The 20,482-nt window shown below is 43.6% G+C and overlaps 2 protein-coding genes across 4 annotated transcripts in view; one reads left to right on the top strand and one right to left on the bottom strand.

Annotated features, from left to right (window-relative positions):
• Window positions 1–4,933, top strand: part of LOC139391083 (nuclear factor NF-kappa-B p105 subunit-like) — a 31,297-nt gene extending 26,364 nt beyond the window's left edge. For both annotated transcript variants that reach the window (XM_071138592.1, XM_071138591.1), the window contains 4 exons: window positions 231–294; window positions 425–591; window positions 3,242–3,380; window positions 3,499–4,933. In XM_071138592.1, coding sequence (XP_070994693.1) covers window positions 231–294; window positions 425–591; window positions 3,242–3,380; window positions 3,499–3,578 — 450 coding nt within the window. In that variant the 3' untranslated portion in view covers window positions 3,579–4,933. The remainder of the gene's footprint in view (window positions 1–230; window positions 295–424; window positions 592–3,241; window positions 3,381–3,498) is intronic.
• A 418-nt stretch (window positions 4,934–5,351) lies between these two features.
• Window positions 5,352–13,658, bottom strand: LOC139391084 (ubiquitin-conjugating enzyme E2 D2-like). Of its 2 annotated transcripts, XM_071138594.1 has the most exons (8): window positions 13,339–13,658; window positions 7,710–7,773; window positions 7,513–7,544; window positions 7,338–7,415; window positions 7,104–7,209; window positions 6,892–6,985; window positions 6,690–6,739; window positions 5,352–6,333 (listed from the first exon to the last, which is right to left on the bottom strand). In XM_071138594.1, exons 1-7 carry the CDS (start codon window positions 13,360–13,362, stop codon window positions 6,691–6,693), a joined length of 447 nt encoding a protein of 148 aa, XP_070994695.1. In that variant the 5' UTR covers window positions 13,363–13,658; the 3' UTR covers window positions 5,352–6,333; window position 6,690. The 2 variants fall into 2 exon arrangements, with proteins under 2 accessions (XP_070994695.1, XP_070994696.1); XM_071138595.1 differs by lacking the exon at window positions 6,690–6,739.
• Between the last annotated feature and the right edge of the window lie 6,824 nt (window positions 13,659–20,482).

The following is a 20,482-nucleotide window of genomic DNA, read 5'->3' as shown; positions in this document are numbered from 1 at the left end:
TTCCGTGTGTTTGTCATTAACCTCAATGTTCTTCTATGGTCACATGTCACTCAGCTGACTAATATTGCTACAGTCCTTTCTCACACTTACTTTTTTTTACTATGAAAGTAATTTTATGACTGTTTGAAACTACTGGTGTGTGAATTCAAGAGTTGAAAGCATTTCTGAGAATTGACCTTTGATCAACTGGAACATTCGCTAAATATTCTCTCTCTTCCTTGTGCTTCTAGGTGTTGGAAATCTTGAATGGAAAAGAGTACAAGCCCGAGACCTTCGTCTTCGTCCCCCCTCAAGGTTGGCTCACGCACTTCAGTTTAAACAAGCCCCTTCATTGTAATCTCTACAGCTTAAGCCATGGGGTTCTCCTGCTGTCTCATCTTGGTTCTTGTCCATTGTGAAGTACAACGATGTCATATTTCTGTAGGTGACATGCAGAGCCTGGGCTCAGACACAAAGAGGGCACTATGCCAGGCTCTGGAGTGCCCGGAGGATGGCTGGGAGATGCTGGCACACATACTGGGCCTGGGCATCCTCAACAGTGCCTTCAGACTCAGCTCCTCCCCCGCAAGCACGCTGCTGGACAGCTACGAGGTACACACCCACTATCCCAACCTAAAGCAAAGACATGAGGGGGAAATATAGGGCTTGTGAGTCACACAGCCATTGTAAGATTGAAATTTCACTTTCATAGTCTGTCCTCTTTCTTGGTCAGATTTCTCCCACCTTAAATTAAAATCAGAACAGAGAGTGAATGAATATGTTCTCATGGAATCTTGGGGACTTTTTTCAACACTTCAATTGAATTTTGACTCAATTGCTGAATGATGACGTGCGTCAGGGCCCCCACCGAGCCAGGGAACTAGGTGATCTCGCTCTCCGGGGCCGACGTGATCTTTAATCCGGTCAACACTTAAGGTCGCGGGGCCGGACGTTATTCCAGCAGCTGGCAGGCATATTCACGGTCATGTCCTACCTCTCCTTGACCCCGCCTTTATTCCCCACGTCTCAGGAGACCTCAATTCCATTCCACACTGCCCTCACCCACCTAAATAAGATGTGTGGAAATGTGGAAATGCTTTTCATACACTACAGTTCAGCATTCAACACCATAGTCCCATCCAAGCTCATCACCAAGCATAGAACCCTGGGACTGAGCACCTTCCTCTGCAGCTGGATCCTGGACTCCCTTTTATTTAGATTTATTTCACCGTTATTTAAGCAGGTAGGCCAGTTGAGAACAAGTTCCCATTTACAACTGCAACCTGGCCAAGAAAAAGCAAAGCAGTGCGACAAAAACAATAACACTGAGTTACACACAAACAAACATACAGTCAATAACACAATATAAAATCTATGCACAGTGTGTGGAAATGTAGAAGAATAAAGAGGTAAGGCAATAAATTGAAATAATTACAATCTAGCATTAACACTGGAGTGATGGATGTGCAGATGATGTGCAAGTAGAGATACTGGGGTGCAAAATAACAAGAGGGTAAGTAATAATTTGGGGATGAGGTAGTTGGGTGTGCTATTTACAGATTGGCTGTGTACAGGTACAGTGATCGGTAAGCTGCTCTGACAGCTGATGCTTAGTTAGAGGGGGAGATATAAGACTCCAGCTTCAGTGATTTTTGCAATTCGTTCCAGTCATTGGCAGCAGAGAACTGGAAGGAAAGGCAGCCAAAAGAAGACCAGTGAAATATACCTGCTGGAGCGCGTGCTACGGGTGGGTGTTGCAATGGTGACCAGTGAGCTGAGATAAGACGGGGCTTTACCTAGCAGAGACTTATAGATGACCTGGAGCCAGTGGGTTTGGCGACAAATATGTAGTGAGGGCCAGCCAACGAGAGCATATAGGTTGCAGTGGTGGGTAGTAAATGGGGCTTTGGTGACAAAACGGATGGCACTGTGATAGGCTACATCCAGTTTGCTGAGTAGAGTGTTGGAGGCTATTTTGTAAATGACATCGCCGAAGTCGAGGATCGGTAGTATAGTCCGTTTTACGAGGGTATGTTTGGCAGCGTGAGTGAAGGATGCTTTGTTGCGAAATAGGAAGCCGATTCTAGATTTAATTTTGAATTGGCGATGCTTAATGTGAGTCTGGAAGGAGAGTTTACAGTCTAACCGGACACCTAGGTATTTGTAATTGTCCACATATTCTAAGTCAGAACCGTCCAGAGTAGTGATGCTAGTCGGGAGGGTGCGGGCAGCAATCGGTTGAAGAGCATGCACTTAGTTTTACTAGCATTTTAAACCACCACCCTTGTGGGTGGTGAGGGTAGGCAACATCACCTCTGCCACGCTGTGAGCATCCCCCCATCCACATGGCTGCAGTTGAGCCGGTCGAGAGCTTCAAGTTCCTCGGTGTCCAAATCTTTGAAAAATCTTTTGTATTTATTTAACCTTTTATTTAATTACGCAAGTCAGTTAAGAACAAATTCCTACTTACAATGACGGCCTACCCCGGCCAAACCCTAACAACGCTGGGCTAATTGTGCGCCGCCCTATGGGACTCTCAATCTCGGCCTGTTGTGATACAGCGGACAGCCCAGTACATCACTGGGGCTCAGCTCCCTGCCGTACAGGACCTCGGTATCAGGCAGTGTGAAAGGAAGGCCCAGAAAATCGTTAGAATCCAGCCACCCAAGCCATAATGTTCTCTCTGCTTCTACACGGCAAGCGGTACCGGTGCATGAAGTCTGACACTAACAGGCTTCTGAACAGCTTCTATCCCCAAGCCATAAAATTGCTACATAGTCCATGTAGCCACTTTTAACTATCTGAGTTAATCCTTTTATTACAATTTTTACACACTCACGCACTGACACACCAACACACGCACACTATCCATTTTCTCACACACACATTTATACTGACTCTACACACTCACAATCATAACTTACACTGCTGTTAATCTGTCTGTCATATATCCTGATGCCTAGTCACCTTACCCCTATACATATCTACCTATATATATATATATATATATATATATATATATATATGTGTGTGTGTGTATATATATGTATATGTGTATATGTATTTAATTGGTGTTGGAACTGGCCCTGTATATACCTTACTTACTTTCTTGCTCTCTATTTCTCGTTTGTTGTACTTTATTTTTTAGTACTACTGATATTGATTACTCCATTGTTGGGATAAGCTCTTGCAAGAAAGGCATTTAACTGTAGTTGTGCACGTGACAACTTGATATGTTACACTTCTATGCCACCGTCTGTAGGTGTCTGGAGGAAAGGTCAAGGACCTTTTGGAGGGACTCAGGACTGTAGGGAACTGCTCTGCTTTGACAGTACTGGAGGGGGCACTGCGTGAAACAGAACAGGCTCCACCAGCCCCCCAAAGCACCACAAAACTCTTAGGTAAGCTCAAAAACAACAGCCATTATACCTTATGTGATTTCAATAGAATCATCTTGGATAAGAAGTCCCCTGCTCTTAATCCCCCTTATCGCTCTCTTTGTGTTGCTGGGTGTCTCAGAACGTGTGTGTGATCTGAAGCTGGACGGATGGGAGGACAGCGGAGTGTGTGACAGTGGGGTGGAGCTCTCCACAGCGTGACCGCCAGATTGGTCCATCACGGCCCTGCCCATGTCATGAAGCTTCTGCTTCCTAAAAGCAGGCTATAGACTATTTCCCTCTGAAAGGGATGAATTCTACAAGCACACCTCACGCTAAATATCCTCACTTTTCTATTTGGCCCAGTAACATTTTGAAAGTGGTTTTGTATACGTAAATATAATATGCAGGTTATGTTTGGAAAAAGTTTGCATAATAAGTAATCTATTTGAAATGTGATGTTTGTATAAACATCATGAATGGGTTTTATTCGGGGGAAAAGGTGTTTCCAAGGTAACAGCATGTAGTATAAATCCTTGAAACTAATAATTTATGAAAGATTAATTGACAATTAGAAACAAAATATGATCTGATATTTTCTCCTCCCACTAGTTAATTTAGTCATAGTCAAACAAGCAGCCAATTCTAATAACACATTTTTTGTATGGCCCTCCGGACTTTGCAAAGTCCATCTGGCCCCGGGGCAAAATGATTTCCAACACCTGATTTATAGGGCAGGGACCCCATACAGAATGGATTTTAACTGTAAACCGCTTTGGATTAATTATATGAAATTAAAATTGCCCCTATACAGCAGTAGTATGCTGCCAAAGGGATAGCTCATTGTTATGAATCTCCCACTCATAAAAAGTGATTCCGTACCTGTGGAAATGCTAAACATGGATAAAATGGTTTGTATTGGAACCAAGCAACCATTAACACCTCCCTCCTGCAATTTTTTTGTATCGTGTACAAAGTCAAATTGAATTTCCTATGGAAGTGGTGCTACCAGTCATTTATAAGTATAATGGATTATCCTCCACTATGCATGTCTGTTAGAGCACAATCCTCATCCTGGACTACAGTACAGAAACCACTTTTGGATATCCTTTAGTTAATTCCTGTGTAGACATGCTTTTCTCCATGTATCTGTATTGAGTTGGGGGGTAAACTCAGTTTAAAGCCATTTGTTTCTGGTTGTGTGTAATTTGCAGGTCCATTTTTTAAAATCACATGTTGAGTTCTGCGTGAAGATTTTGGAGAACGGTGCCTTATTTTCTTCCCAATTTTGTAATGAAGTATTCAGCGTCCCTATTGATATTTCATGTTATCAACAGCAGATTGAAAGACATTTGTTTCATACAAGTTTGAAGCCATTCCAACATCTTCCTGACAACACTGGCATTTTTAGACATTAAAATGTGTATCTGTCCCAAGCAAAAGTTTGGATTGGCACTGCATCACTGTGTGGGGCTTCAATATTTATACCTGTACCATGTGAAACAGCTTTGTACAGTCAATGTTTGCTTTTTAATGGGTTTTATTGTAATACTTTTTTAATAAAATTGTTAATGGTGTGCAATTTATGTCCCATATTTTAGAAGCTACATATTGGGTGAGGTTAATGTTATCTAGTTGGGACACAGGCCTGAAAAAACATATCCACACTTGCACAACACGGCAAGTATCTGGATAAAGTGTACTTAATGTAAATGTCAACCATTTCTGATTCAAATGCAGGTATTCAGCATCCCAGGTGCATCACTACCGAAGTGGACTTGACCCGTCTTAGTCTGAAGATTCTGGAGTCTAGGAAAATACATGGCTACTACATCGTAAGGTCCATAGCTGCTCTAGTCAGTCATGGGGGGCCTATAAATAACCCCACAGTTGTGGGCTTCTCAGCATTCCCAGAGGCATATCGTTTGCTACTTGTAATGCGATCAACAGCCCCAATGCATCTCCATATATTTAAAAGTAGTCCTGCTACAAAACAAGAGTTATTTGTTCAACTTTATTGAGAAAAAAAAAGTAACCATTAAATAGCAGAGCTATTAGTTGATCGATCAGCCATTGAGAACTTTGAATAACGTATTCAGTGCAAAAGAGAACAGTGTTATGGATGATGATTAACTAATGGCTCCACATTCTAAGAACAAAAAGTAACAAAATATCAAAGTGAACACATTTGCTCTCAATCCATTCTCAGCAGCACAAACCAATTATTTATCTTATTAACATGCATAAAATATTTCTTATTTACTTCAGCAATTCTCCATTCAAAACAGTTAAGATTCACCCATTTTGAATGTTTAAGTTTTTGTGCATCTCTGATCTATCGATTCCTGCGTCATTCCATGTGTATCTGAGCTTTTGCTGTTCAATCAGGCCGGTATGACAAGTTTTGCACCGGCTGTATTTCTGCCTGATGGAACGGTAGCTCAGATACACATGGAATGACCCGGGAATCATTAGAACATTCAAAATAGGTGAATCTTAACTTTAAGATTAAAGTGTATGATATTCACAGACATCAGTTCTCTAATGCTATTGGAAAAGTGTGATTGAACCATGTTGATTCTCTCAATACAGAAATGGTGGCATTGAGAATCTTTATTTTTAGTTGGCACCTCCTGCGTGAATTCAGAGCAATCAAGAGCTCTTCACAAAGCGGCTGTGGTTGGCTTTATACAGACATGCTTCACTGAGAGTTCAGAGCAATTGGCATATTTTGTAAAGGGAAAAAAGGGGTATTGGAGACATTTGTCCTTGTTAAGAGGATGTGAATACATTTAGGGGGCAAAACAAAGAATCAATTACTGTTATTTGCTGATGGTAAGGGGTTGCGGCCGAATGGGCAAAAAAAAACAACAGTAATTTAAAGTTTTTTTTCCCAGCTATAATGCAAGTTGATACGACCATGACCGATTATCACATGGCGTACTTCTGAGTCCATTCCCGGGCTATTCTGTTGTACCTGTGAAAAAGTAACAGAACATAAATCAATCCACAATAGACTAGGGGTGGAGCTTCAAGAACAACGCCATGCCTTACAACACAGCAACTACCCAAGATAAACCTGAGATGCATGATGTTCACACATAGAATACTCTCATCCCATAGTCCCACCAAAATGGCATTCATGTCAAACAGTCCAAGACAGACAATCAGACAGTGGGAATACAGGTCAGAGCAAAGCCACCATCCACCAAGGCAAATTTACTTAGTGGCAAAATATGTCAGCCTCATTGAGTTAGTTGAAGTGCTGTCAACAGTATAAATGTCAGAACCCACAACAATGTCCTCTCCCTCGACGATGCAGGGCAGTCTTACCCTAAAGCATAGCGTACTTTTCTGTCCATTCTCTCGCTAGTCTATTATACCTGATGCAGAAGGAAAAGTCCTATATTATAAGTATCTAGATCTAATATTATAGGGTATAACTCACTTTGCACCGATCTTGTTCAAGCCTTTGGATCAAAAAGTTAATAATAATAATATTTTTCACAAAATGATTAGAGTACAATATACTAACTTTTCCGTATCTGTTTTGTAGATACGGGCGATCTCTGGCACTAACGGGTCGTCAGGGTTGGGGTCACATAAGAGTGAACAAATGGACAAAAGTACTGAAAGGGAGATTAAAAAGAAGGATTAGGAGTGGATCTTAGGCATGTGAATCGAAATGAAGTCAAGGTAAAAATGAGTAACACGAAGGGCACAAAGAATGGAAAAACGACACCCTACCTTTAGAGATAGTTAATGCTGGAGACCACTGTGATCTCAAAATATCCAGGCAGATGCTGCCGTTACTGTTAATATTTGGGTGATAAATTCTTGTGGTGAACGCAAGCTGCAATGAAAAGGTTGGAGGAGCAATCAAACACATTGATCCACGGAAACCTCATTCCTCAATCTTCCACATGCATCAAGACAACTTCAATTGTAAAAGAACAGAGGAACAAGAGCGGAAATAATTACCTTAGGTGGTTTGAAGGGATAGTCTGTGGGGAAGTGAATAGTCAGGAAAAAAACACCACCTTGGTATGGGCTGTCATTCTGAAAGGAAAACAGAATTACATCTCAACGGTCACACTGAGCAGCCAAAGCAACTTCAAATTCATCAAATGGAGAAACACTTTATAATGATACTCACAGGCCCCATAATTGTAGCTTGCCAATGAAACACTGCCAAACAGAAAGGGAGACAGTTGAGGAATGTTTCAGATGCCTTGCTGTTGATCATTTATTTATGCACATATTATTCTGTATAATGAAAAGCGCTTAACAAATGTAATAAATTAAGAATTATTATAATGTTAGGTTTAATACAAGTGCTCAGTTTGGCCTTACTGTCGTCTCCAACCGGGCCAGCGGAACACTGTGCAGGAGGGTCCCTGCCCAGGTCGTTCAGCTCCTGAAACAGAGAAACCAAACCAGGACACCATCAGCCCACGGTTCCCCTTCCATGTACCAACACTGTTAACTCATCATTGCTACTGCAGACCTCACAGCCGTACTTGGAAGAGCATTTGCTTTGCATTTACATTGCTGGCGTTGCAATGTGCACTGCACAGGAAGTACTTTTAAAGTTGAATTAGAGACTGATGAAAAGAGGAATCCATTTTATAACGACTGTAGCTTAATGATTAGTCTTGGCCATAATGAAAGTGGGCAGTGACTAAACAGTTTCTTGTATTGCAGTGATTGAGCATATGGTATCTTGCAGAGCCCCGTCAGAGCAAGCACTTCAGGACAACAGATCAGGTAAGAACTTCTTGGGCCAATAGTGATACTGTCTATATTGCATGTGGGTCCGAGTGACATGAGGGTGAGAATGTTAGTCATCGAATAGATCAGTAAAATAGGTGCACGCCTTGAGCAGGCAGGAAGCTGTGGGCTGTGTTGCTGTCAGGCAAAGTTGGTGTCAGTGCGAAGCTGAGCTAAAGTACAGACACGCACAGCCGTCACTCAACCTGTAACAGCCTGTGTTGACATGGGTTAGAAAAGGTCAAAATTGTACTATTATGTAAATACAGACCTGCTATATCTCAGTAATAAACATAGGTCTGCATAGACTTGAATGATGCGTATGCGAGTCCAGGAAAATAATTAAACTCGAGTGTAGTGATAGTCCCAACTTTTCACAATGGATGAGGCCTATCCCTGACAACTTGTGGCAATGTCTCAAACACCCAAGTCAGAATGTGGATTGGCCTGACCAGTGCTACACTGGAGGGAAAGATGACAGCAGCATTGCTGACAGTAGCTAGGTTTCCATAAAATCTGAAACAGATTTATGCTAAAAATTATATAATAAGCATTTTTTTTTATATGCACATTTCCCACCAGAGTTGTTTCCATCAGACTGACTTTGTTGCGGATTAAAAGGCTGTGTGTGATGACAGGGTACATAAAAACACGTTTGTGCTTAAGTTTTTGTGTACTGAAAAAAACAATTAAATAACTTGTTTGTGTATCCATTCCATTTTACACCACCGATAGTGTTGTCACAAACTGTGGCAATAAATGGCAAACTTGGCCAATCTGGTTTTCACGCACGTTCTCAAGACAACAATTTGCTCCAAAAGTGGATACTTGACAGGGTAGGTTATGACATGGATAAGAGCAAGATCTTTTTTACTTGTTAATTGGCAGCTAAGCATCGATCATCGTGTCACTAGCATGCAAATTTAATCAGCATTTATTTGTCGTAAACATGAGGTAATTCTCCATCTATAAAATCAGGTGAACCACTAAGAAAAATGACAGCACTTTTTGTACATAGTGCCTCCATTTTAGGGAACCAAGGGTATTGGGACAATTCAATTGTGTGTTAAAGTAGTCAAAAGTTTAGCATTTGGTCCCATATTCATAGCACGCAATGACTACATCAAGCTTGTGACTGCAATTTTTGGGGGGTGCATTTGCCGTGTTTCAGATGATTTTGTGCCCAATATAAATGAATGGTAAATAATGTATTGTGTCATGAGAGGCAGTCCCTGTCATTGTAAATCAGAATAAAATGTTCCCAAAACACTACCACTATTAGAGATAGTCCTGAATGAATCGTGAATAATGATCAGCGAGGAAGTTAGACGCACAAATATCATACCCCCAAAAACGCAAACCTCCTGTTATTGTGATGGTTAGAGGTTAGCATGTCTGTTTGTGGCCCGCCTGTTAGCTTGCATGATTCTTGCCATTCTCCTTCGACCTCTCGTCAAAGCTGTTTACGCCCACAGGACTACCGCTGACTGGATGTTTTGTTTGCCACACCATTCTCAGTAAACCGTAGCGATGAGCTTGGATTGTGATCGACTGGTTGATCTCCAAAGCATTCCCAGTCAATAAAACATTTCTGTAAAAACAACCAACGATAAAGCGTCGAGTTCCAATTTGTTTCGCGCTGCTGTTGGTAGATGCACTTGATTCAGTAGCCATAGCACCGGGAAGGTAAAAGTGTTCCCATTTGAACCATTTCATGGGTCTAAAAAGGTAGATCTACACCTACACGGCAGGCCCAGCGAGCAAATCAAGTGCACCCATAGGCCTACCGCTGGCCAATCAGATAGCTCAAATCACTGTGTATGCACAGGAATCAAACCATAGACTATAAAAAACCTTGAACACACAGCAAAGTTGATATTGTGAGATTTCAAAACCATGACTAGAGAGACAACAAAAACAGCAAAGAGCTGTTTTACATCCCAGGTTTACACATGCTCCCAGGACACAGCTTGGGGTAAAATTAAGACCCTCGATATTTATTGGAAAGGAGCCTCATGCTCATCACTGTCCACTTTCACCACCCTGTGCATGCTTTTCAAGTCGCAATGGGAGGACCACACAACATAGCATCGCATAACTGTAAATTTACATCAACATTGATGAAAATTATGACTTATTTTGGTGTTGAAGTTGAATTGAACAGTATAAAACAATCAGAATGGAGAAAGACCCATTGAAATCACATTTTTTTTAATTGTGTTGCCACCCTAGGGTCATGCACTACTCATTAAGCAAATGTATAACTTTTACTATTAAAAAACTAAATACTGTCTTCTTCTTTTCTTTTTAAATACTGTGATATAATATTTTGCCCATATCGCCCAGAGTTTACATGCATCGTCCTGCATGTTTAGGCCTACATTTTGTTGCTGGTTTAATAAACTGTTGGGTTCAATTCAGTTCAATTGTGTCAGTAAGTTTAAAACAGGAACATCCCATTCTAATAGGTTGGTTATTAGGCTATACCTTATTTGTACAGTAACAACCAATGTTTCCACTTTATTTTTCAGGCAGGCCTCAAAGGGCTTTGAAGCAACATCCAGGGCTACTAACAACTTATTTTTAGGCACAGGGCCTGTCCCACTCAATGTGAATATAAAGCTATCTGGAAGCATAGGCCTACATTTGTTTACACCTATTCAAACTGAATGTTTGTAAGCTAGGCATAATGTAAAATCAACAATGACGCCCAATTTGCTCATGTTTCAAGGGTACAGGCTACTACAGCAATGTAATGTTGGGGACTTCATCCATGATGTTTTAGTTTGAATGTTTGCCAATTACAATCGAATATGCATTATTTTAGAGTAATGCCATGGCCCTGTAACATTAAAAGCAGAGTAGCTACAGTGGTTTGCGAAAGTATTCACCCCCCTTGGTATTTTTCCTATTTTGTTGCCTTACAACCTGGAATTCAAATTGATCTTTGGGGGGGGGGGGGGGTTTGTGTCATTTGATTTACACAACGTGCCTACCACTTAGAAAATGCTAAATATTTTTTTATTGTGAAACAAACAAGAAATAAGACAAAAAACAGACAGCTTGAGTGTGCATAACTCATCACCCCCCCAAAGTCAATACTTTGTAGAGGCACCTTTTGCAGCAATTACAGCTGCAAGTCTCTTGGGGTATGTCTCTATAAGCTTGGCACATCTAGCCGCTGTGATTTTTGCCTATTCTTCAAGGCAAAACTGCTCCAGCGCCTTCAGGTTGGATGGGTTCTGCTGGTGTACAGCAATCTTTAAGTCATACCACAGATTCTCAATTGGATTGAGGTCTGGGACTTGACTAGGCCATTCCAAGACATTTAAATGTTTCCCCTTAAACCACTCGAGTGTTGCTTTAGCAGTATGCTTAGTGTCATTGTCCTGCTGGAAGGTGAACCTCCTTCCCAGTCTCAAATCTCTGGAAGACTGAAACAGATTTCCCTCAAGAATTTCCCTGTATTTAGCGCCATCCACCATTCCTTCAATTGTGACCAGTTACCCAGTCTCTGCCGATGAAAAACATACCCACAGCATGATGCTGCCACCACCATGGAGATGTTGTTCTCGGATGATGAGGTGTTGGGTTTGCGCCAGACATAGCGTTTTCCTTGATGGCCAAAAAGCTACATTTTAGTCTCATCTGACCAGAGCACCTTCTTCCATATGTTTGGGGAGTCTCCCACATGCCTTTTGGTGAACACCAATACGTGTTTGCTTATTTTTTTCTGGCCACTCTTCCGTAAAGCCCAGCCCTGTGGGGTGTACAGCTTAAAGTGGTCTTATGGACAGACACTCCAATCTCCGCTGTGGAGCTCCTTCAGGGTCTCTTTGCTGCCTATCTGATTAATGCCCTCCTTGCCTGGTACGTGAGTTTTGGTGGGAGGCCCTCTCTTGGCAGGTTTGTTGTGGTTCCATATTCTTTCCATTTTTTAATAATGGATTTAATGGTGCGCCGTGGGATGTTCAAAGTTTCGGATATTTTTTTATAACTCAACCCTGATCTGTACTTCTCCACTACTTTGTCCCTGACCTGTTTGGAGAGCTCCTTGGTCTTCATGGTGCTGCTTGCTTGGTGGTGCCCCTTGCTTAGTGGTGTTGCAGACTCTGGGGCCTTTCAGAACAGGTGTATATATACTGAGATCAGGTGACGGATCATGTGACACTTAGATTGCACATAAGTGGACTTTATTTAACCAATTATGTGACTTCTAAAAGGTAATTGGTTGCACCAGAGCTTATTTAGGGGCTTCATAGCAAATACATATGCACCCACCACTTTTCCGTTTTTTCATTTCACCAATTTGTACTATTTTCTGTATGTCCATTACATGAAATCCATTTAAATTACAGGGTGTAATGCAACAAAATAGGAAAAACGCCAAGAGGGATTTAATAGTTTTGCAAGGCACTGTAATAGGGTGTTTTCTTAACGAGTGACTGACTACCTTCTCTTGCATTTCTATCTCGACTTCGGGCGTCACAGTCAAGTGTCAGTGCAATCATGACATCGCTTTAAACCAATATTAGGAGAAGTGTTGAATGCATTACTTTGTTTGGGGACACAGCAATTACACTATTTTACTTTAGTAATAATTACCACAGCAGCTATGTATATTTTTATGCTAGAGTTTCGGAATAGATACCAGAAAATACCAACACGAGGATGACACTAGACTTGGCCAGCTTGAATGACAAGGTTTATATTTCCAGCAAGATACACCAAACCGAAACCTGCCACGAGTTGGTGGTAGTGGTATGTAATAACAACCATATCCTCAATCTCATCAGGTTTCACCATGACTTGTTAATTAGTTAACAAGCACCAGAAAGTTTAGGGGATAACGTTACTAGCTAACAATGACACCGACTAAGCTAACGTGAGACGATTAATATAATTCGGATTCTGAGCTAACGTTACTGCTAGCTAGATTCTGAACTAATATTTAGCTCACTCACTTTAAACTAGCCAACGTTAGCTTAACTACTTAGCTAGCTAAGCTACTAGGCCATGCTACTGCAAGCCAAGCTGGCTAACAACCAAATAAGCACGCTTGTTATAGCGAACTTGGAACTGCTCACTGTACGACGCGTTACATAGCTAACTAAAACGACAAAAACATATATACATTCTACCACATGACCTATAACATCACTAACTTATTTAGCTGTGTTTACGGCAAAGACTCAAACAACAATCAATTTACCTTGTGAATTCGTTTTAAGGCCATTCTGCTAGTGCGTAGGGACCGGTTGTCGAAGATAGAGCAAAGGCTAGCTACGTGATGCTAACTAGCATATAGCAATTAGCTGTAGTGTACGGCGATCTACCCTGGCTAGCTTTACATCAACTCACAATATTACTTTTATAGTTGATAAACGGGTATCAATAGATATACTGGTATTTTCGCTTTTCCTTGGTCGACAGCCGTTGGCTGCTTTGACTGCACTGGTATTATAACGTTTCCGATACGTTAGCTCGGCTCGTTCTTCTGGTCACGACTATGAAGTGAGCGATATTACCGATGAGTTGAATCAGCGGTTCGCCTTCATAATAAAAGTTATGCATTGAAACTGTATACAAATAGTCTAATCATGCCACAATTGGACTAAACCCAAACAAAACAAATCACAGAAGTATATACAGAAGTCAAATAATAAATTATGCACTGGTGTTATTTGTGTGCATACAAATGATATAATAAATTGCTAGAACATATATATGACCACCAGCATTAGTCGAGAGAAGAGAACGCAAAGAGAAAGTTGATAAATGTATAAAATCTGAAGGAGAGTGGTTTCACTAAATTTTTCCCTGTGACCAGATATGATAAACCCAATTCAGACTGCATTTTCTGTTCAATCCTATGCCATGTAGTGAGTTTAAAATTAAGATTGCTGTGTGCGTTTTGTTGGGTATCAGAGATGGCATGTCTACTATAGAGAATACTCAAACAACAGGGGGAAACAAGGGTTGAGGGCATTACTTTCCTAACTTTTTATTTAATTTTTATTTTACCCCTTATTTCTCCCCAATTTCGTGGTATCCAACAACTCCCGTATGGGCTCGGGAGAGACGAAGGTCGAAAGCCATGCATCCTCCGAAACACAACCCAACCAAGCCGCACAGCTTCTTTAACAAAGCGCGCATTCAACCCGGAAGACAGCCGCACCAATGTATCGGAAGAAACACCGTGCACCTGGCGACCTGGTTAGCGTGCACTGCGCCCGGCCCGCCACAGGAGTCGCTGGTGCGCGATGAGACAAGGATATCCCTACCGGCCAAACCCTCCCCAACCCGGACGACGCTTGGCAAATTATGTGTTGCCCCACGGACCTCCCGGTCGACTGCGACAGAGCCTGGGTGCGAACCCAGAGTCTCTGGTGGCACAGCTAGCACTGCAATGCAGTGCCCTAGACCACTGAGGCTCTTTGACTACTAGACCACTGAGGATCTTTGCTAACTTTTTAACCCAATGGGAGTATTAACTCATCCTGTCCTTGATAGGGGATTCCCGAAGAAAGTGGGCAGCTAAAACTGGGGGCCCAAAGTCAGAGGAGAGAGGTTTTGAACCCTGAGAGATGAACAGAGCCGTCTCCCTGAAGCAGAAACCAGGACACAGAGAAGACGAGAGTTACTGTGCGTGTGTGTGTGCGTGTGTGTGTGTGTGTGTGTCCAACATACATTTATATAGTATCTTCCAAGATCCCAAACACTCTTTGCACAATGAAGTAAGCAACATTAAATAGAGCAGAAAATACACCTAAAGGAGGACTCACAAACACGGGCGCAGTAGGTTCACTGGGTTGGTTGAGGTAACATGAAGCAGCAGGTTGACTGGGTTGGTTGAGGTAACATGAAGCAGCAGGTTGACTGGGTTGGTTGAGGTAACTTGAAGCAGCAGGTTGACTGGGTTGGTTGAGGTAACTTGAAGCAGCAGGTTGACTGGGTTGGTTGAGGTAACATGAAGCAGCAGGTTGACTGGGTTGGTTGAGGTAACTTGAAGCAGCAGGTTGACTGGGTTGGTTGAGGTAACATGAAGCAGCAGGTTGACTGGGTTGGTTGAGGTAACTTGAAGCAGCAGGTTGACTGGGATAACTTGAAGCAGCAGGTTGACTGAGGTAACTTAAAGCAGCAGTTTGATTGGGTTGACTAGGGTTCAGTAAATCACGTATTAAATCAATCCTTCAGATACATTAAAATCCTTTCAGAACTTGCCACAGACAACCATAGAGATGAGGCTTTGTATTTGCATGTACGTCATGATAGTAAACCAAAGGGGGTGCCTGTTGATCCACGGCCTGTCATGGTGTGGCAGCAGAGCTGTCAGGTTTGGCTGCCTGCTTCTTATAGCAACACTTCTTCACATAACAACAACATACAGCCACCACAGCAGAGAATAAGCAGAAAACACTCATATAAACCCATACAGGCATAGGTGTGAGACGAAATGAGTGAGAGACAGACAGACGGAGAGAGAGAATTTGTTCACTTCAAGAAGCTTACATCCTTATTACACGTTTACAACCCACATCAGATACCCCATCAAAGACAATGTGTATTTGTCTGAAGTATTGGTCACAAAGAAATAATGTCCATTGCCAATCTAAATTGATACAGAGCAAGACTCTCACTCACCACCACTCCTCAGCCTCACCACCAGGGCAAGGTTGCTATACTGGTCTGTCAGCTCAAACATGCCTGATTCATAGCGTGCTAGAATCCTGATCTCAAGGTACACCATCGGAACCTTGGAGTCCAGGTGTGAAGGTGATGCTACACAGGGTGGGGTCCAATGGGAAGTTCATCTTGAGGTCCTTGCCCTCAAGTTTATTGTATTCCTCCACCCATTCTGAAAGGCAGGATGGGTAAGACTATATCTGGATAAGAGGGCCAATATAGTGAAGGGTAGATATTCTAAGGATGTCCCTGGTCTTGCCATTGTTAAACATGAGAGAAAACATACTCTCATCCTTCTCTGTCACATCTGGCACCTCAAAGATCTTGGTGGTTGTGTACCATGGGTCCTTCAGCTGAAGATCAGAGGGATGGATCAGGGAATCGCCCGCAGCATGAGAAACATCATTGATATATACAGAGAAAAGAGTCGGCCCGAGAATTGAACCCTGTGGCACCCCCATAGAGACTGCCAGAGGACCGGACAGCATGCCCTCCGATTTGACACACTGAACTCTGTCTGCAAAGTAATTGGTGAACCAGGCAAGGCAGTCATCCGAAAAACCGAGGCTACTGAGTCTCCCGATAAGAATACGGTGATTGACAGAGTCGAAAGCCTTGGCAAGGTCTATGAAGACGGCTGCACAGTACTGTCTTTTATCGATGGCGGTTATGATATCATTTAGTACCTTGAGCGTGGCTGAGGTACACCCGTGACCGGCTCGGAAACCAGATTGCACAGCGGAGAAGGTACGGTGGGATTCGAGATGGTCAGTGACCTGTTTGTTGACTTGGCTTTCGAAGACCTTAGATAGGCAGGGCAGGATGGATATAGGTCTGTAACAGTTTGGGTCCAGGGTGTCGCCCCCTTTGAAGAGGGGGATGACTGCGGCAGCTTTCCAATCCTTGGGGATCTCAGACGATATGAAAGAGAGGTTGAACAGGCTGGTAATAGGGGTTGCGACAATGGCGGTGGATAGTTTCAGGAATAGAGGGTCCAGATTGTCAAGCCCAGCTGATTTGTACGGGTCCAGGTTTTGCAGCTCTTTCAGAACATCTGCTATCTGGATTTGGGTAAAGGAGAACCTGGAGAGGCTTGGGCGAGTAGCTGCGGGGGGGGGGGAGCTGTTGGCCGAGGTTGGAGTAGCCAGGCGGAAGGCATGGCCAGCCGTTGAGAAATGCTTGTTGAAGTTTTCGATAATCATGGATTTATCGGTGGTGACCGTGTTACCTAGCCTCAGTGCAGTGGGCAGCTGGGAGGAGGTGCTCTTGTTCTCCATGGACTTCACAGTGTCCCAGAACTTTTTGGAGTTGGAGCTACAGGATGCAAACTTCTGCCTGAAGAAGTTGGCTTTAGCTTTCCTGACTGACTGTGTGTATTGGTTCCTGACTTCCCTGAACAGTTGCATATCGCGGGGACTATTCGATGTTAGTGCAGTCCGCCACAGGATGTTTTTGTGCTGGTCGAGGGCAGTCAGGTCTGGAGTGAACCAGGGGCTATATCTGTTCTTAGTTCTGCATTTTTTGAACGGAGCATGCTTATCTAAAATGGTGAGGAAGTTACTTTTAAAGAAAGACCAGGCATCCTCAACTGACGGGATGAGGTCAATGTCCTTCCAGGATACCCGGGCCAGGTCGATTAGAAAGGCCTGCTCACAGAAGTGTTTTAGGGAGCGTTTGACAGTGATGAGGGGTGGTCGTTTGACTGCGGCTCCGTAGCGGATACAGGCAATGAGGCAGTGATCGCTGAGATCCTGGTTGAAGACAGCGGAGGTGTATTTGGAGGGCCAGTTGGTCAGGATGACGTCTATGAGGGTGCCCTTGTTTACAGAGTTAGGGTTGTACCTGGTGGGTTCCTTGGTGATTTGAGTGAGATGGAAAGTGCTGAATGGAAACTAATCAGGCTCCAACCATTTAATTTGGACCTTTGGCTAAAGTCACACACACACACACACACACACACACACACACACACACACACACCACATAGTAGCCTGGAGTCAATAGCATTGGGGAATGGGGGGCCCAGTTCACATACGATAGTTAATTTAAAACTGCTCACCACAAGTCTCCTGTGTTCCGGGTGGTGAATTGGGGTGAAGAAGAGTTTGGTTTGGTAAAGACCACTGTAAATATCCTGTGTCATCTCATAGGTATCACCCCAGCACACATCAGCCGTGATGAGCTGAGCCAAGCCTGAAGAAAAAGCAGGACATTTAAAGGGAGACACACAGAAGGGAAACAGCAAGATGGACAGAGACAGGGGAGCGAGAGAAAGAGAGAGATGAGGTGGAGATTGCATTCACTGACGGTGAGGAGCTGTGACTTGAAGCAGTATTCAATGTCAATTAAATCAGGGTATTACATTTATTTGACACAGACATTTACTATGCAGGTAGATGTTACCTACCGTCAGTTTCCCCTATATTAATTGAGCAGCAGAGTGCCGCGACTGCATAATCGTTGTCGCCACTTCAAACAATATGATTAAAAAATTATATTAATGAAAATCATTTTAGGTATGCTATATTTTTTTACAAGTTAAACTAGAAAATATAATGGGGCTTTATATGTATAAGATCGTCAGAAGTTCAAGTAACAACCACCAAATAAAAAGTTGACAGTCAAGGGAGAATACAAAATTCTGAAAATTTCATGACACGGGGCTTGATTTTGTTATGTTTGAGTCATTCAGATTGCATAAGAACACTGCATAAGTCATGGCAAAAAAGAGCAAAATGTTGTCTCCATCCACTTGACAGGTGTGGCATATCAAAAAGCTGATTAAACCTCATAATCATTACACAGGTGCGCCTTGTGGTGGGTACAATAAAAGACCACTTTAAAATTATATGAACTGTAACTCTGTAAAATCTTTGAAATTGTTGCATGTTGTGTTTATATTTTTGTTCAGTATAGAATCTAGATGCTAGTGCACCATGAGTAGTGTCGGTCCAGGTCACGCGAGGACTGAATTAGGGCACAAAGAAACGTTCACCAGATTAGATAGTCACACAAGTCATCTTCAGAATTCAGTTTGATACTTATGCTTAATAAAACGTTGTGTAAAATGGCCTTTAATGTGGGGGAAGTCCTTTCGATAAACATACAGAGAGCCCTTACTGGGTCCCTGTATATCCGTCTTCCTGTTTAATGTAGGATAACAACTGGACAAGATATATGTCACACTCTGACCATGATTTGTGTTGTTTGTTTCTATGTTTTGTTTGGTCAGGGTGTGATATGAGTGGGCATTCTATGTTGTATGTCTAGTTTGTCTATTTTTTGTTATTTTGTCAGGGCTGTATTGGAGGTGAGCGAAGCGAAGCAGAGACAGTGAATGAGTTAATGGGGAGATTGGAGGAGAGAGTTATGAGGGAGGTGTTGTGTTGGTGCCTGAGGCACGACATCCGCCCGACGGAGAGTGTCGGGGATTTGATGTCACCTGGGTCAGCTCTCCATACTCGTCCCACCGGTGGCAGCCCCCCGCACCAGGCTGTCTCTCCGTCTCATCCCTACAGGTGCTCCCGCCTGTCCAGCGCTGCCAGAGCCTTCCTCCTGCCCAGCGCCGCCAGAGCCTTCCTCCTGCCCAGCGCCGCCAGAGTCTCCCGTCTGTCCTGAGCTGCCAGTCTCCCGTCTGTCCTGAGCCGCCAGAGTCTCCCGTCTGCCCTGAGCCGCCAGAGTCTCCCGTCTGCCCTGAGCCGCCAGAGTCTCCCGTCTGTCCTGAGCTGCCAGTCTGTCCTGAGCCTCCAGGGCCGCCAGTCTGTCCTGAGCCGCCAGAGCCGCCAGTCTGTCCTGAGCCGCCAGAGCAGCCAGTCTGTCCTGAGCCACCAGAGCCGCCAGTCTGTCCTGAGCCGCCAGAGCCGTCAGTCTGTCCTGAGCCGCCAGAGCGGCCAGTCTGTCCTGAGCCGCCAGAGCCGCCAGGAGCTGCCAGAGCCATCAGTCAGCCAGGAGCTGCCAGAGCCGTCAGCCAGCCAAGAGCTGCCAGAGCCGTCAGCCAGCCAGGAGCTGCCAGAGCCATCAGCCAGCCAGCCTGCCCCTCAGTCCGGAGCTGCCCCTCAGTCCGGAGCTGACCCTCAGTTTGGAGCTGCCCCTCAGTCCGGAGCTGTCCCTCAGTCTAGAGGCGCTCCTCAGTCCAGTGGGGCCTTTAATTAGGGTCTTAGGCCCAAGGTCGGAGGCGAGGGTCGTCTCTCTAAAGAGGCCCTTGAAGAGGGAAATGACTATGGTGGAGTGGCCAGATGCCCACCCAGACCCTCCCCTATAGGTTTAGGTTTTGCGGCCGGAGTCTGCACCTTAGGGGGGGGGGGGTACTGTCACACTCTGACCAAGATTTGCGTTGTTTGTTTCTATGTTTTGTTTGGTCAGGGTGTGATATGAGTGGGCATTCTATGTTGTATGTCTAGTTTGTCTATTTCTATGTGTTTTGGCCTGATATGGTTCTCAATCAGTGGCAGGTGTTTGTCGTTGTCTCTGATTGGGAACCATATTTAGGTAGCCTGTTTTGTATTGTGGTTCGTGGGTTATTGTCTATGTGATGTTGCATGTTAGCACTAAGTTTCGATAGCGGTCACATTCGTTTTGTTATTTTGTTTGTTTGTTTAGTGTACTTCGTGTTTTTTCGTCATTCATTAAAAGTATGTATTCACACCACGCTGCGCTTTGGTCTCCTCACT

This window comes from Oncorhynchus clarkii, chromosome 31, assembly GCF_045791955.1.
Source record: "Oncorhynchus clarkii lewisi isolate Uvic-CL-2024 chromosome 31, UVic_Ocla_1.0, whole genome shotgun sequence".
NCBI classification, from domain to species: Eukaryota; Metazoa; Chordata; class Actinopteri; order Salmoniformes; family Salmonidae; genus Oncorhynchus; species Oncorhynchus clarkii.
This window is presented reverse-complemented; position numbering and strand designations above follow the sequence as displayed.

Bases quoted from the DNA above. Each gene is read 5' to 3' on its own strand.
- LOC139391084 (XM_071138594.1), bottom strand. From the start codon at position 13,362: ATGGCCTTAAAACGAATTCACAAG. The intron at 7,210-7,337 runs GTAATTATTTCC...TTTTCATTGCAG, and splicing joins ATCCCTTCAAACCACCTAAG to CTTGCGTTCACCACAAGAAT. The intron at 6,986-7,103 runs GTAGGGTGTCGT...TCTCCCTTTCAG, and splicing joins AGCATTAACTATCTCTAAAG to TACTTTTGTCCATTTGTTCA.